Raw genomic sequence first — 17,574 nt, forward strand, 5'->3', positions numbered from 1 at the left:
CTTAAGCTGAAGAGGCTCATCTCCCTGAGAATGTTGCTGCCTTATTCAGAAATAACATGGGGATTCTGTTAGCACGGAAGAGGGTGAAGAAAGGATATTGGGTAGGTGACCAATAGTGTCTGTCAAAAAATGTAATTTGCAATACTATTAAATGTCATTGAGCCTTTGTGTAGTACTAATGCTACTTCAAATAATATAGTGAAGAATTTCCCATTGGAAGAAATGATTAGTCGTGGGTGACCAATGACACATATAAGATCTCCTTTTTAGCTCTTTGGAAGCATGCCTCAGATTATTCCAATTTGATTAATACCTGTCATGTTTCCATTACAATCCTAGACACTGCAGGGCCTGTAACAGTGGCTTTATTGACTTTTCATCTTATGTGTATATCCTTTGAAATCATACGGCTACCCACTTCTCACACACCTTATAAATGAAAATGTAGCCCCAGGTGGTATTCACGCAGAAAACCAGACTAAAAGCATAACTATTTGGTAGTGCCATGGGAAGGTGGGGGACATCTCTGAAATGCACATGTCTCATTCCTGGTTCGTATTCTGAGGCTTGTCATATCTTCAGAGGATGAAATCTGACTTGAGTCTTCACATAGGTTGTCTTGTGCTTTATTCCTCAGGACGTGGTGGCCTCCTTGGAGCAACAATTCAGCCCGATGATGCAGGCTGAGTTCTCAGTGTTGGTTGATGTGTTGTACAGTCCAGAACTACTGTTCCCTGAGGGGAGTGATGCAAGAATACGATGCGGTGCTTTCATGTCCAAGTAAGTGGGTGCAGTCTGAGATTCTGTTCGTGTCACTAAACTGAGATGGCCTCTAACATTTCTGCTATTTATTCTGCTGGCACATAATGACAGTCCACGGGGTATGGGAAAGGTCTAAAATACATGTTAAAAAATGCTTCAAAATAATTAGTTTGATTCATTCGAAATTTTCTGGCTGAGTAATATTCCATTATTACTTTACCCATTTATCTATCAGTGAACACCTCGGTTGCTTCAATATCTTAGATATTGTATATAATGCTGCAATGAACATAGGGTACATATATTTTTTTGAATTAGTGTTTTCATTTTCTTTGGATAAATGCCCAGAAGTGGAATCTCTGGGTTATACGATAGTTCTATTTCCAATTTTTTGAAGAACCTCCATATTGTTTTCCATAGTGGCTACACCAATTTTCAGTTCTTTACAGACCACATCTCTTACACTCTCCTCTTCCATGTCTTTAAGTGTCAGCTGCCAGTTGGCATCCTTATCATTTTCTGGACATGATGGTCAGCTTTCTGTCTCTGCCCTTGGTTCATACCGTTCCTTTTACAGGGATGCCTTCTTTTTCTAGTCTTCCTGCCAGATGAAATCTTCATAGTTAAATGTCATGTCTTCACCGAAACCTTCTCTATCTGCCCTAGGCAACTTCTCCAAAGGAATGTAATAGTTTCTTTGTCTAGTTTATGGCATTGCCAATACCTGTGTTATAGCACTTATCATGTCATGTGAGAGGTGGCTGTGTGCAACTTAGTGTTGTCGGGACTCTCTTCACAGTAACTCTGAGACTCAAGAGATCAGTTAACTGTGTTATGTCGCCACAGAGTGGTGCTTCAGAATCTTGGCTCTGAAGTTAGGTGGACCTGGAACTATTTCCAGATGCCACCACTTTATAATTGTGTAACCAGAGGCAAGTTGCTTTATCTCTCTAGACCTCTGTTTTCTCATTAGTAAAATTAGCCTGATAATTGAACCTGTAGCATTGGCTTATGAGGATGAATTAGGAGAATCCATGGGAAGTCCTCACCCTGACACTTGGGAAGCCACTTAGTAGTCATTGGCTAGTGACAACTCACTTTTCCTCAGGTTTAGTAGCACAGTACTATGTTATGTCACTGAAATCAGATAATTCCATTATATGCTACATCATTTTAGTTTTCCATGAAGACTTATATCTCACAGGGTCGTTTTGAAAACCAGCTTTTTAAGAGCTATATGTGCTAAGCTACAAATTCTGAAGAGGAACATTTTATTTGAATTTGAGTTTTTGGGATGCTATGTAACTGTTATCCTCAAACTTTTCTCCTGACAGTGCAAAGGTTACCACTATAAAATTGGAGTTTTTGTCTAAATTATATAAAAAATATAAATGTCCTAATGTTACTTTTTTGTTGTTTTTGTTTTGTTTCTACTCACAAAAACTGCCTGTTTGTACCAAGCTATAGCAGTGAAAAATAGCACATTATTATTAATGCAAACTAGAAAGCAGCCCATTATGCTAAGGTTGCAAATCGTGTACTGCCACTTCTACTATATAATTAATGTAACATAGTACGTAGAAAATAATATAGTATAACATAATAAAATGTAATATACTGCAAACATTCATATTTTTCTACTAGTAAGATAATCATTATTTCATTGTTTTTCAAAGAGTATTGTGTCCCACTGAAAGTACGCTACCCGAATAAAATTAGAAGCACTGAGATATATTGCCTGTAAAACAGAGGATGTTTTATAATACAAAGTCTATAAGCTGAAATGTAATTTTAAAACTTTTGAAAACAGATTTCTATCTCGTTTACTTCATATTCTCAAATAATAGTGTGATTTATTTTCCCCTCTAGTGTATGATGTTAGTATATAGTTTGAAGAGAAATCACTGTCCTATTTAAGATTTCATGTTTTGCTTTAAGGTTGATTAATCATACAAAGAAACTAATGGAGAAAGAAGAAAAACTGTGCATTAAAATTCTTCAGACTTTACGAGAAATGCTAGAGAAGAAAGACAGCTTTGTGGAAGAGGTATTTAAGAAAATTTTAGTATTTGAAAATAAAGTAGAATTTCTAGAATACTATAACCAATGAATTGCAGTAGGTTATTATGTAATTACTTGTATTTCATATTAACTGTGTGTGTACTTAGATATATTAGATAATTTGAGTTTTTGTGTTATTTATCTTTTACATCTGTTTTCAACTGAAAAATAACTAAGGTTAAAATGGCCCAAGTATTTGGTTTATTCATTTTTATTATATTCTATCTTAAACATGTATATTTTTCTCATATAGCTTCAATGGACCAAACAACCTTTTTGAACAATGAAAAACCGAGATTCATTATTAAAATTTTATTTCAAGTTTTGCATATTAAAATGGTCTATGCATTTTGGCATATGTTGATTTTTATTATAAATATATGTTCATGTCATCTTCTATAATATTTTTCCAATTATTATAAAATAATATTAAAAAAATAAATGGGATAGTGTTTGTATTCTTAACTATATTAATTTAAGAACTGCACAAATGACTTTCAGGGAATATCAACTTATAGATAATAATTGTCAGTCTGTTATTAAAAATGACAGCTCAGGTGCTCATTAAGAGATAGCTAGCAGCAGGTTTAATACCCAAGGTGATACACTTAAATATAAAATATAAATCTAGTATAGTTTTTTTTTTCTCAGCTAGCTATCTTTACTTTTATGTTTCTTATCATACAGATTTGTTCCATGCTCCTTAATAACTTTTTGGTCTGTTTCTATAAATACTAATCATCCGATATGTTTAAAATTAGAAGGATTTTATTTTATTTGTTAATTTATGTATTTGCTATCGAATTCCAAAAAGATTTAGTGGTAGGGTTTTCTTTTTTAAAAAATGTATTCTTGTAGAAAAGAAGTGCAGTCGTGAATATTAATAGAAGGTGCAAAGCTTCAAAGTACTCTGAATCACATGTTCAGTTCAGTAACCAAAATGACTTTTGCTTTACATTATTTCTCTTTATCATTTAAACTATATTTAGAAAACAAATTATTAAAATCAAGGTGGTCATTGCCAATTTTAGCAATTGTTTCTGTAGCATAGGACTCAAGAAAAATATTTATAAGTTTGCGTATATGGTATGCTTTTAAAAATGGCAATGTTCCTTGGGACTTTTTGTTGTCTTCCTCTGATTCCTTAAAATATTGCTGTAGTTTATTTTTGACTGAAGTACTAGATTGTAAAATAGAAAAATGGGGTCAATATAAATTTTTGACAGAAGCATGAGGTTTACGATAACAGTAACTTCTGCTTAATGGGAGATAACTGATAAGCCTTCTAATTTTATATAACAGATTATTATTGAATTACTCTAAAGAAAAATAGGAAAAAAATCAAGTAAGATTTTACTTTGACTGGTCAAGAGTATATAGCTCCCAAACCACCCTAACATAAATTATGCTGGCATCTGTTTCTCCTTTGCATTCCCACTGCTATCACTAGTGTAGGCTTTCAAAATCTCTTGTCTGGAAATCTACAGCAGTCTAGTTCCCTGAGATCTCCTTGAAGGGAGGCAGGGCTGTTGTTTTCATAACTCCAAGGGGCACCATTCACATAAAATAAGATGTGAGTGGCACCACCAAAACATAGCCCTCAGGGAAAAGTTAAGATGAGAAAGGCTAGTTGGGGGTCATTCATTCAGTGATCTAACACATATATTGTAAGGTACTATTAAATGCTGGTTATTGTGCTTGGGCAGGGAAGATAAAGAGATGGATGACATAGCTGCTAAGGGCCACCATGGGATACAATTCATATGCTAGTGGACTCCTACAGAGATCATGAGAGCATGTCAGAATCCTTCAGGGACTCTTGACTGCCTTGGTGTTCAGGTCCTCCATTACGTCTCCCATGCTTCCCTCCTCCCCACCCTCCTTACCCATTAGCCTCCAGAAATCTGTGTTACTCAGTGTGTCTGAAAAGCCCCTCAGGCTTTTTCTGCACTGACCCTCCCTACATCTGGAATCGTGGATTGATAAGATTCAAGCAAGCTTCTATTCCCCTAGTGTTATCTTTGTGGAGTAGCTAATGGATAATATATATCAACTATTCTAGCCAATGATGATTACTTTCTCAATAGAATTACCAAAAGTCTTTGTGCCTCTCTTTTGTGATACTTCAGGCTGTTTCAGAGTATTTAGTCCAAGCTTCTTGTTTTATAAATGATGTATGTCTTCAGACCCAGAGAAGTTGTGTGATTTGCCCAAGGGCACACAGCAACTAAATTGTAGCGCCTTCCTCTTTGCTAATCTTATTTATTAGATCACAGCCAACTTTTAAAAATGTTGTATATCGCTATTAAGAAATATTAGTGTATTTTGTCTAGCATATTTTGAGTTCCAAAAATTGTGTCATAGGTAGACAGAATATAAGATAGAATATATCATCCAAAAATTGATAAAGGTTTAGAAAACCTCTAAGAAAATATTAAAGAATGTGGAAATGTAGTCATTTAACTAAGAAAAGAAGAATCTGAAAAGGACTTATGAGTATAATTTCTTAATTTGTCTACTAAGGACAGAATAAGAAAAAAAAATGTATAGCTGAAAGAATTCTAGACCTTAGATAACTTTTTAATTCTAAGTGTTTGGAAATGAGAAACATTTCTACCAGTGGAAGTAGACTTTCCCCAGGTTATTTTAAAGAAAAGCATATTAGACCTAGAATGATTGAAATACCTACAGGACTAAGTGATCTCTGCATGTCATCAGTTGGCCCTTCTTAAATGATTGGTGCTCAGTTACCTGTGACAGTGAAGGGGAACTATTAAATGGCTCATCAGCCTGGGTAAAAAGGCACTGGGTATAACAGATTCAGAAACTGATCAAAGCTATTACTTTATAACTCATGCACTCTCAGAAAAAAAGAACCCTGATGATCAGTAGTGGGAAAATACTTGACTGTGCTTTCATGATTATATTTCCTGTTTACCAAAAACTTAGTGGTTTAAAACCACACAAATTTATTACTTTAGAGTTTTGGAGGTCAAGAGCTTAAAATCAAGATGTTGGCAGGAGTGCATTATTTTTGGAGACTTTAGAGGAAAACTTTTGTGTGTGTGTTTTTTTTGTTTGTTTGTTTGTTTTGGCATGTGTGCCTTTTCTAGCTTCTAGAGTCTACCTGCATTCCTTGGCTTGTGACTCCATTCTCCATCTGCAAAGCCAGTAATGTAGCAACGTCCACCTTGCCCCGCCCCGTGCATATGCATGTGTGCACACACACATTTCAATATCACATCTCTTTCTCTTACTCTGACCCTCCTGCATCCCTCTTTCTTATTGGGACACTTGCAATTCCGTCGTACATACCTGGATAATCCAAGATAATCTCTCCATTTCAAGATTCTTAATCACCTGTAAAGTCCCTTTTGCCATGTGAGCTAACATTACAGGTTCTGGTGGCTAGGGCATACATGTCTTTGGGAGGGCCATTCTCCAATCTATCACAGTGATACTCTTTACTGACAGTGACAAAAGACATATATAATATAGATAGAGAGCTTACTTGTGGCTGATTAAGATTAGTATGAAGGGCAGTTTAAATGTGAATGAACATAACAAAATGCTTTAAATTTATAACATTTATCTGTTTTAAAGTATTTTAAAATATTTTGCTGCCTTTCAATAACAATTCCAGAAAGTATGTACAGCAGACAGTGTTAGCTCCACATTTGTAATGTGGCGACTCAGAGAAGTGAATTGCATAAAATCACACAGATTACCTAATACCTGCTTGTCTAATAACTAATCAGCTGGATTTCTACTATCTGTGTATTGAAGCATTCTGAAGAGAGCTCTCAAAATTAAAGCAAAACAAAAAACACACCAGAATTTTTACATTAGCTATCCTAATATTACATTTAAGACTCCATTTACTTAAATTTACAATGTCCGCTTAAAAGAAAATCTCTATTCTCATTTTTGTTTTTTTGGTCTCCAATACCAAAAGGGTGTGTGTGTGTGTGTGTGTGTATGTGTGTGTGTGTAGCTGCTAAAAATTAAAAAAAAAATACAGCAATGAAGTGTAAATTTGCTTCATAGTTGAACTAAATGCCCTTTAAAGCAAATTCCATCTTTGAGAGCTCAGTTTTCTGATTTTGAATAATAATCAGAAAGGAAAATCATGTAACTCCATTTTATCTGATAGTAATTATTTTACAAACATTTACAATTTGTAATACCTTTGATTACATTTCCTAAATTGATTTTATTTAATATTTTTTTCTTGTTTCATGTTTCTTAGTTTGTGTCAAAAGGTCGAGAGATAAATGGGTGGGCAATATCTTGAAGATTCTCAACATAGTTACATAAGTAAAGGAAAATGTAAATTTCTGTTATGTGTACTTGTATGTGAAGTCATCTAGTGATCATATATATACTATCTGTTGTAGTATAAGTTATAGTACTTATATTTATTGAAGGGTAAAACATGAAAATTGTATATAGAAAGTCTTTAAGGAAGGAAGTTACTTGGCTTTTATAAAAATTGTATGTATTTGTTTAATCGATTCTGATAGAAAAGCAAAAACTTACAAAGAATAAAACTCTAACAACCATGAGAGCTCAGTATTCCTTTGGGATTGGTCATATTTAAAAGGCTTTTATGGTAACAACAGCAGGCATATTTATTTGCACCTAAAAATAAATATGCTGGAAAATTTGAGGAGGTTAAAGAGCCAAGGAGGCATGTTTTAAAATGGCTTTAGGGCAGTATGATTTCTAATGTTCTCAATCCTTAAAAGCATTTTGTTCTACTCTTATCTCCATAACCTCTCTAGCACACAAAAAAGAAACACCTGATAGGATAAGTGTGCTGTTGAGCAGAGTAGCTTAATTATTGCACTACATCTTTGTTTTACGGATTTAAAGATATTCTGGGTACATATCTCAGTAAGCGTTTACTGGAGGTGTTAATGGAGATAAAAAGAACTCTGTGGATTGAATAGAGGTGAGCTGATGGGGGAGGCAGAGTACAAGAAGGACTGTTTTCAGAGGATTGATGTGGTTTTAAGGATTTGAGGGGTCAGTTTTCTTCATCTTATACTCTATGGTATACATACATTTTCATTAAGCTTTATTTATAGAACATTACAAATTATTTCTCTCAAAATAAAAAAACATAAATCATAAATAGTAAAGATGTCTATGAGTTCTGATCATTAAATATATAAAATTTGTAGTTTCTGTACTTGAGAATGGGAAAAGATAAAAGGTAAAGATAATATTCCTATCTACTCTAAGTTACACTGACATACATATAATCTACAAAACAATAAAGATGTTTAGTCAAGTTCAATATTCTTAAAATGTTCAGGTTTAAAAGGCCATATATCCTTGGAATACTATTGCAGAGAGGTCTGGAAACTACCTCTATAATAGCTATGTTGAGGTTTTAAGCATTGTTGTTTTTTTTTTTTTTACTTTTTATTTTTTTATTTTGAATTTTTAAAGTTTTTTATATTTTTATAAAGTAATAATAGTTAGCATTTATTGACAGCTTACTGTATATCAGACACTGTTCCTGATCTTTTATATGTATTATCATATTTAATCTTCAACCCTATGTTATAGATAGTATTATTATCTCCTTTTTACTGTGAGGGAACTGAGGTATAGAGTTTAGGGTCACAATTCTAGTAAGTGAAAGAGAGTTGTTCGTATTCCAACCCAAACATTTTGGCTCCGGAGCTTATATTCTTAACTAGCATGTTAGAGCCATGATAGTTTTATATGACTTATAATCACAACTTTTCTATTATCTCACGTTTTCAGCTAAATAAGATGAAAAGTTCTTTAATTTTATTCTTGGTAAAATTTGCATTTGTGTGTACCAAAAGGCATTAACCATAAATTCAGTGAGCTTCTTAGGAAAAGCCTGAAGATTTTAGAGCAAGCTGATTTGGGAACAATATGATGCAGGGGATTTTTAAGATTTATTGTTACAGACCTCTAGATGCATATCAGAGCTCCCCAACCCCCACCCTGTGACATGATCTAGGTTGTTAGTAGCATGAATATTAGATATAAAAGTTCCGAACAATACTTTATAAGACAACCATCATAGACAGCCCCTTGTGGGAATGTGGCATTCAACAAACATCTAACTGAGAGCTGTGATCTTTACGAATGCCCAGGTGAGGTTAGTGGTATTTACACATTGAACAATGATGGCAGGCAGCGGCTTCTTGATTTGAAAGTTAGTATCTGGACTGATATAGAACAGAGATCTTTAAGAAATGATGACGAATTATTTTTAAGATATCCCCCCCCCCACCTTTTATTTTTAACTCTAAAATATACTGTCAGCTGAGTTAACAAGAATTTATTCTTTACCTCAGCAGGAAAAAAAATCTTTGTAACTAATCTTTTATTTCTGATTTTGAGGAGCAGCAAAAAGAATGTTAGAATTATACCAAGAAACTTAACTCCTACATCAAATATGCAGAACTGTCAGTCCCAGCAGGAATCACACTGTTGTGAATTTGTAAATTGTGTCAAGCTCTTCTTACCTGAAGAGTCTTGCAGAATCATTCACCTTCAATGCATATAGTCATTTCACTTTCTAGGAGGCAAATAAACAAATTTAAGTAGAATTGCTACACAGAGTGCACTGGAGCTTAAGAATTTGATAATAACTGTTTTGCTAAGGGAAGATAAATTTCAGTTTTAGCATTAGCTAAGGGAAAATAAATTTCAGTTTTTGCATCAGCTGCATTTTGTAGAATTCTTATTAAATATATTTTAGAGGTGAATGAATTTTTTTGGTAATGTTCTAATGTTTTAAACCAGATACAGTAAGCGATGTTGCAAACATGTACCATCTTACTCATTCCTATATTGTGAATGTGTGAGTATGTGTGTGTGAATGTGTGTGTAGTTTTGACTAGATAACTAAATGGATGGAAACATGAAAATATGTTGATGTCTATCTACAGTAAGAGATCTGTTTTTGAAACATAATTAGTATACTCTTCCCCTTGGAATTTTTATTTTATGTTTTCATCTGGGAAAAAAGATTTTGATTATTAAAAGTGGGTACAAAAGCAGCATTACTTTTAGAAATTTATTCTTCACTTGATGGGCTGGATTGGTCACTTGCTAGGATGTAAAAATGATAAGTTTACCAGATTTCTTAAAGTCATTGTAACCTCATTACAAAAAAATATAAAATTCTTAATTATACCTTGCCTTTGCTTTCCCTTTTTAAAATATGATATAATATTAATGCCTCAACAGCTTTTGAAATGTGCTATGATTCTGTAGAGATCAAAGACAAAAAGGTCATGATGAAAATATTACCAATACTCAAAATTTAGCCAACCATTCATTGCCTCTAGTTAGTGTAAGACATTTGGTAGTTGATTAAGGTGAAAAATGATATGTTTATTAAGGTGAAAAATGATTAGAAAATAAACTTGGATAACATAAAAAGTAAAAAAAAAAAAGAAAAAGAACACAAAAAAGAGAAAAACATTAAAATTAATATGTTAACTATCATCTTAATTATTTCCATCTAAATCTGACTTTAACTCTTTTTCAGGAAGCATTCTATGATTAGTTTCTTTTAACTCCATATTATACTAGTTTGTATAAATTCAGCTTATAAAATTGTATCTGTCTTATTAGTGTAAACTTTTTAACATCATGCCTTATGAAGGTTTTCTTTGGTGTTTGTTGGTATTTTAAGTAAATTAGAAACTCTTTGAGGATAGATCTGATGAGTAAGATGAAGTACTCAGAAGGCCTTTCAGTGCTGAGATGCCATGAGGGTATAGCTCTACTGTATTTCTCTCTAGTCCCGCTCTAAATGCCACGATGTTGTGCTACTGAGGGCAGAGACTGGCGATCTTATTCACTGCAGTATTCCCCATGTCTCGCATTGCGCCCTGCACACAATCATTGCTCAATAAATGTTTGCAGACTGACTGACTTATTTTAGTAGAAATAAATGTTATTGACTGTCTGTAACTATAACTCATTGACCTTCACTAGTCATATCCAAGAAGTAGATTCTAGAAGTATCACTTCAAAGTATCTACTGTATACCTCTTTGTGACTTAGTAATGATAGGTTTCTTGATACTCAACACACCTGCAAACTTCGGCCAGCAGCAGAGAGAGCTATAGCATAGAGGACTATGGAAGGATTTTATCTTGCAGAAAACACCAAGTCCAATGCACTGTGTAGTCTTTGTATGCTATCCGGCGTGGAACGCAGGGGAAGGAATGGGGTATCCCCAGACATACAGGGAAGGAATAGGGTATCCCCAGACATACTAGTAACAGGGGGAACTCAGCCAAGGGAAGTGAGAGCACAGGAAAGATGACCTGGCTTCTCTTCCAGGAAGTATTCCTGCCCCTGAGAAGGGACCTGGAAGAACAAGCAAGAGATTCAAGCCACAAAAGAAGCAGAAAAGCCTACTATTAAAACCAGGAGAACATGGAAGAAACTGGGGCTCTAGAGAGAGGCTGAGGCCCAGTCATCTGAACTGGGACACAGTTTGTCAGATTAACTAGGTGCGGAGTTCACCAACAATTGATCTGAAGCAGCATCAGGATTTCCTGCCACAAGACAAAACTGGTGTTTGGAATTGCTCTGTGTCGTTATCATTGTAAGGAAGAAAGGGGATATAAAGGTGTGAAACAGATTGGGCTTGATACATTTCACTTTTTTTCTGTCAAATAAATTCATTTCTAGACTACTCTCTGGACAGGTCTTCAAAGAGGAGCTATACAACCTAGTAAATGAGGCACTAAAGCCACATCATTGTTTAAATATTGTTGACTGTACATCTCTTGAGAAGCTCTTTGCAAAGCAACAATATGTGTGTGTACACTTGGATGTATGCAATAACTTTCTGAGGCACAAAAGTCTGTTTTATCCACTTTATAGATAAGAAGACTGAGGCCCATAGGATAAAATGATCTAGTAAGAATAATGATTTGGGGGGATATGAATGAAAGTTTTTTGATTCTACTCTGTATATGATGGTTCTCCACATGGTAGTGAATTAAATAATGCTAGGTAAAATAAAGGATAATTTAAATTTGATTTTAACTTTTAAAACTACCTCTTTTAGATTTTTACTCCTTTTACTAACTCTAGAAACCTGAGTTTCAAAAAATCTTTTAAAAAATAAAAATACAAAAGGGAAATGTGTTCTCATCCACTTTCAGGTATATACATGTACTAAATAACAGTAAGACTTAAGGTTTTTCTGTCTAATCAAAGTCAGGTGCTTATATAGATGCTTTACAATGTTAATTCACTTAACCCTCATAACAACACATTCAGGAAACTGCAGCACAGAAAGGTTATGGAACTTTCCCAAGGTTACACAGCCAAAAATAAAAAAATAAAGAATTGTGGAGCCAGGATGAAAACTCAGGCTGTCTGGCTCCAGAGCTCATGTTTACAATCACTACATGAGACTGTCTTTCATTATATTCTCATATTAGCTTACAAACCTGGAGGAATGTCACCCTTGGCTGTTAGAGGAAAACGATTTTCTTGTTTAAAATAACACAAACCACTTTAAGACATCTTTTCTTGCATTTAATGATTTTGAACGTCTACCATTTACTAATTTCTTCAGGGTAGTCTTGGTTTCTGCACATTTCATCCGAGGCTTGAAAATTACAAGCATTTTTGGGTTAATCTTAGTTACGTACAACAAAACAACACACAACATTTCAAATATTTGCAAATTGCTCAGTGAGGTTGTTAGGTTTATCTTCTCTCTGTTGTTCCTAGCCTTTGGTTGAGTTTTTAATTAAAATTCAAATTATAGACTATACTACTTCTGCGTTGATGGAATAAGAAAAACAAATGTGACGTGTTAATGAACATACATAGCAGCTTGGTATAATGCATCTGTGGCACAAAACAATCTAAATGAGGGCATGTGGGCAATTAAAATCAAATCAAATGCTTATAATTAATATAACATATATGGAATAATGTTGACGATACCAATTGAGAAACATGTATTCATATAATTTCCATCCCAGGTATGAGTTGATTTCATTTTCTCTCAAAATGCCAAAAGTATAGTAATCAGGGAAGTACTTGCCCAAAGAGAAGTGGTAACCAGCAATAATCTCATGCTTGGGGTACCTTTGAGAAGGATATTTTTATTAGGCTTCTTTCTTACCATCTACCATTATGGTGCATGCCATCATTTATTCATTTATTCCTTCAACGAACAGGCTGTACCATATGTTGAATTGGCAGAGAGTCCCTCATCCCCATGGCAGAGTTAGACAAGACCTCTGGCTACTAGGCCAATTGCTCACTCTCTTTAGAGAGACTGTCAATACCAACTCCACCACACTTTTACCATTCAATGCACAAAATGTAAACACTAAACCCTTCCTCTATCCCTAGCACCACTGTCATCTCCATGACATTCCATGTCTCTTGCCCTGACCCTACCATTTCTTTCCTCCTCAGTCTCCCAGACTCTTCCTCTCCCGCTGTCTCACTCAGTGAACACTCCTATATCCTTATCTCCTTCTCTATATGTTCCTTCCAACTCCTTGCTTTAAATGAAGACTCACTCTCCCTTAAGGCCACTCTGATTTTTCAGCAACTCTTTTAAGTAGTCTCTCTTTTCTTTTATTCACCATGTGAAGAGGCTTTGTGTCCTTGTTATTTTCCATTGTTACTTCTAGACTGATTGCTCTGCCCTTTTTAAAAAGTCCTCAGCTCCTTCAAAGTTAAGGCTTTCTGACTATGTAACTCTGGTACCTGCCAACATCCCAGTCACTCCCTCTCATCCATCCAAAACTTTGGAACCTGGCTCATATTCTGTGCCTCAGCCCTCAGACCTGCCATCGTCAGCGGTGATTTTAATCCATGTGGGATATCCATCTAACACTCCGGCCTCTCAGGCCCTTGACCTCTGCATCTGCACTGATCTTCTCCCTTCCACATCCGTCACCCACTTTTACGGTAACACTTTGGAGGTTTTCAACACCAGGGACTGCTGCTTCTTCATAATAGCTAATTCAAGCACCCCACTGGCTGACCTTTGCTCTTTCCCATTCAGCCTGCTTGTTTTGCTATCCCAGTTATGACTGTCCTTTGACCTAATCAGAACCACTGACCTCTCTAATTTCCCAGTTGCTCAGTTTGCTCCCTTCCTCTGCTTATTAACTTGAGATTTCAGTCACAGACTCAACTGTTGAGCAGCTGTTTAAGACAGGGCATAACAAACAATCCTAACAAAACAGCATGGAAGAGGCGGGGGGATGGTTCCTTATGAGAGAATTGGAGTATTGTTGCCAAAAGATGGGGGAAAGGATGCCAGGCAGGCCAAAACAAACAATGACCACTCTAATTTCTTCTGTGATTTCTTCTTGACAGATTGAGTTATTTAGATTATTTAAGGTATTTGGCTGATTTTCTACTCGTGTTCCACTTAACTGTATATGCCACCTCTTTCCAAATGAAACCAGAAATCTTGGCTCACAGTTCCCTTGCAAAAGGCTTCTTCTTCACTATGTTCACAGGCACTCTGTGTTCTCCAAAATTGAAATGATTGAGGATATCTTTTCTCAAGGCTGAGAAAACATATGGATGAGAGTATGCTACTTCTCATAGTCTGTAGCCTTTTGACAAGACATCTGCTACAACATTTTTTGTTCTTGGATCATGGGCTGTTGTTTGCCAATTGTTTTCATAAATATTAATCTTTGAAATCTTGACTGACATAAAAGTTGTTCTTTTTGGATTTTTTTATTCTTTATGAGCACCATCTTTAAATAATTGTCTCATAATATAACACAAGAGTTTTCTTATGAAAAATTCCTATTTTAAAGGTGGGGGCTACAATTAAATTTAATTAAAAGCTTGATTTTTGTTTGCATTTGAATTTTCTCTCCTTTTCCTTTACTTCACAAATTTTTTGCTGTTGGAATGATGCTTCTGCATTAATTTTACAAAAAGAAATCTTTTACTTCAGCATTGGAAAGCACCTCAGGAAGACGTTTAAGCTTAACTTTCTCATGCACTTGATTGACTTAGTCCCAAGGAAGATAACTATACTTTCTTAATCTGAAAGTATAAACTTTAGAACTGGATTGTGATTTTTAACTGGACTATGAATAGCCTATTCAATATGTTCACTAATGGCATTTGATGCATGCTAATTTCTAATTCTTCCATTGCATGAGAAAATAATTGAAAAATCTGTGATGGGTGATGCAATGAGCACATCTTCCACAAAGGGTGTTATTTAATTACTGTCGATAAAGGTTTACTGGACTTGTATGGCCTCTACCATGCTCTAAGTGGCAGATATAAAGCATTGTAAGTGCTATAGGCAGCTTTTGGGGATAATTTCTATTATGCATGGTAGTTCCCGATTTATTTTACTACTACCTCTAGGGATCAGTACTTAAGCATATTTTAAATTGTATCAATTATTGCTCAGTTAATAGAATAATTTTTAACATTAAGAGTGAAAAGCGTTTCACATAGACAGATGATCTTAAGGCCTGTTAGCAAAATGTCATCTATGTGTTAAACCAATGATGGCAAACGCAGAAAGTGACGAATTTTGAAGGAAGATTATTAGATCACGATGCCACAGGATCTTCTCTTCCTTAGTAAATTACCTGTTCAACATTAATTTTAATTTGTTTAAAAAAAAGATTATAAGCTCTTATTATAAGATCTTATAAAGGGTGCTCCATTCTAGGGTTTTCATAAGACGTTTGGGTTTTCATTTTTGTTTTTTCTTTTTTTAGCCAGAATACTCTTATTAAATGAGAGTTAATAAATTGGAAAGTATAGCAACTCACTGATGAGTGATGAAATTGTTATTTCTTCAGCTCCATCTAGAATCATGTAAAAAATTATATTTAGAGTAGAAGAGATTTTTATAATTTGCTATCTCTAAAGGCTGTGTCAGGAGTTGGGAATGCATCTCACAGTTGACATCAAGCACTGTTTCCTCTGAAGTCTATTGGCAAGAGTCAGCTCTCCTATACATCTGCCATTTTCTGAGGGTGAAATGAGATTCACATGTTTGCATACCATCTTACTACTACTTGCCAGGAATACTGGAAAGAGCAAACTGAATATTTCAGCTGTGCCCCTATTTTAGGGAGTGAAGAGAATCTCACAAAAATTGGCAACTATTCCAGAACTGGGCCAGAAGCTAAAGAGTAGATGAAGGGCCCACTCCAGGGAGGCCTCTGCCATGGTGGATAGTGATTCTGCGTGGTTGGGAAATTGGATGTGTTGAGCAGTGTTTCTCTAGGTCCATGATTAGACACAAGAGAGATATTACGGAGAGAAGCCCGGCCTCACTTCTATGGTTTTAGTTGATAACTAACATCTATTGAGAGCCTGCCATGTGTGGCATCATACACTGTGGTAAGATCCAAAGGAATGACACGATACCACCTATATTAGTGTGCTAGGGCTGCTGTGACAAAGTACCACTGACTGCTAAACAGCAGACATTTATTTTTTCACAGTTTTGAAGTCTAATTGTTTAAGATCAAGGCTGGCAGGGTTGGTTCTTTCTGAGGCCTGTAAGGGAGGATCTGTTTCAGGCCTCTCTCCCTGGAGTGTAGATGGCCATCTTCTCTCTGTGTCTTCACATGGTCTTCCCTTTGTTCATATGTTTTTGTCCAACTTTCCTTTTCTTAAAAGGGCACCAGTCATATTGGATTAGGACCCACCCTAATGATCTTGTTTTGATTCAGTTACCTATTTAAAGATACAATCTCTAAATATGGTTCTGTTCTAAGATACGAGGATTAGGACTTCAATATAGGAATTTTGGGGTGATACAATTCAGCCCATGACACCACCTCAGTTTTTTTATCTACTCATAAGTAAGATGTACAGATTTTTTTTTTTTGTATATATATGCTTGTATCATGCTCATTTTGTTAAGGGCAGCCAAAACGCCGTGAGCAGATTGCTGACATCTACAAATAGAGATTTAGGAAGCCATTTCTGAACATTATTATTTATATCAGTCTAAAGAAACATAGAAAAGGGATTTTGCTTTCCTCTTGTTCCGTGTCTTAGAAAGTAATTCCATGTTAAAAGAAAGTAGTTGATCGGCATAAAAACTCCAGTGACGCTGAGAAGCACATGGAATAATGTTTGAGTGTAAAATTGAAACATTATATAGATCTGATTAGTTCTGAAGACACGAAATGAGAATTTTAAAAATTTGATAGAATTTTAATATTTGTGATATTTTTTAACCTTGGACTGACTCTCAAAAGCATAATTCAGTTTTATTCTAGAGCACTTTTGACAGTGTTTCAGCACGATCTTATAGAACAGGAAGTTTCAGATACTGTCTTTGGAGTTTCTGTATTTGGTACAAATTAAGTTAAAGAATTATTTTGGAATATGGTTTTAGCAATTTATTATTCTGGTTTTCTTATAGCAAAATATACACTTAAATTCTTCATTGAAAAATGTATCTTTTCTGAAGGAGTGCTTCATTACTATTAATAAGTATTTGTAAACCACACACACACAATTTTACTATTTATTTTTGTAAGTGGTCAGTTATTTTTAATATCTAGATAGAGATAAAGTGAATTTTTAAAAACATACAAATAGGAACACTGCTTTTAGCCATGATACAGCCTAGCCTCAACGCCTTGTTCCTTGTACCTGGATGTGGGAGATAACAATGAAGTGATAAGTTCTTATTATTTTAAGAGAGAAAATAATTCATAGTGCTAGTTTTGTAAGTAATCTGGTTTG

At 34.9% G+C, this 17,574-nt stretch overlaps 1 protein-coding gene across 1 annotated transcript in view; it reads left to right on the plus strand.

Annotated features, from left to right (window-relative positions):
- Window positions 1–17,574, plus strand: part of ITPR2 (inositol 1,4,5-trisphosphate receptor type 2) — a 421,207-nt gene that overhangs the window by 234,363 nt on the left and 169,270 nt on the right. The window contains exons 36-37 of the mRNA XM_039882456.1: window positions 638–780; window positions 2,701–2,809. Of these exons, the coding sequence (XP_039738390.1) occupies window positions 638–780; window positions 2,701–2,809 (252 nt within the window). The remainder of the gene's footprint in view (window positions 1–637; window positions 781–2,700; window positions 2,810–17,574) is intronic.

This window comes from Pteropus medius, unplaced genomic scaffold (genome assembly GCF_902729225.1).
Source record: "Pteropus medius unplaced genomic scaffold, Ma_sr-lr_union100, whole genome shotgun sequence".
NCBI lineage: Eukaryota > Metazoa > Chordata > Mammalia > Chiroptera > Pteropodidae > Pteropus > Pteropus medius.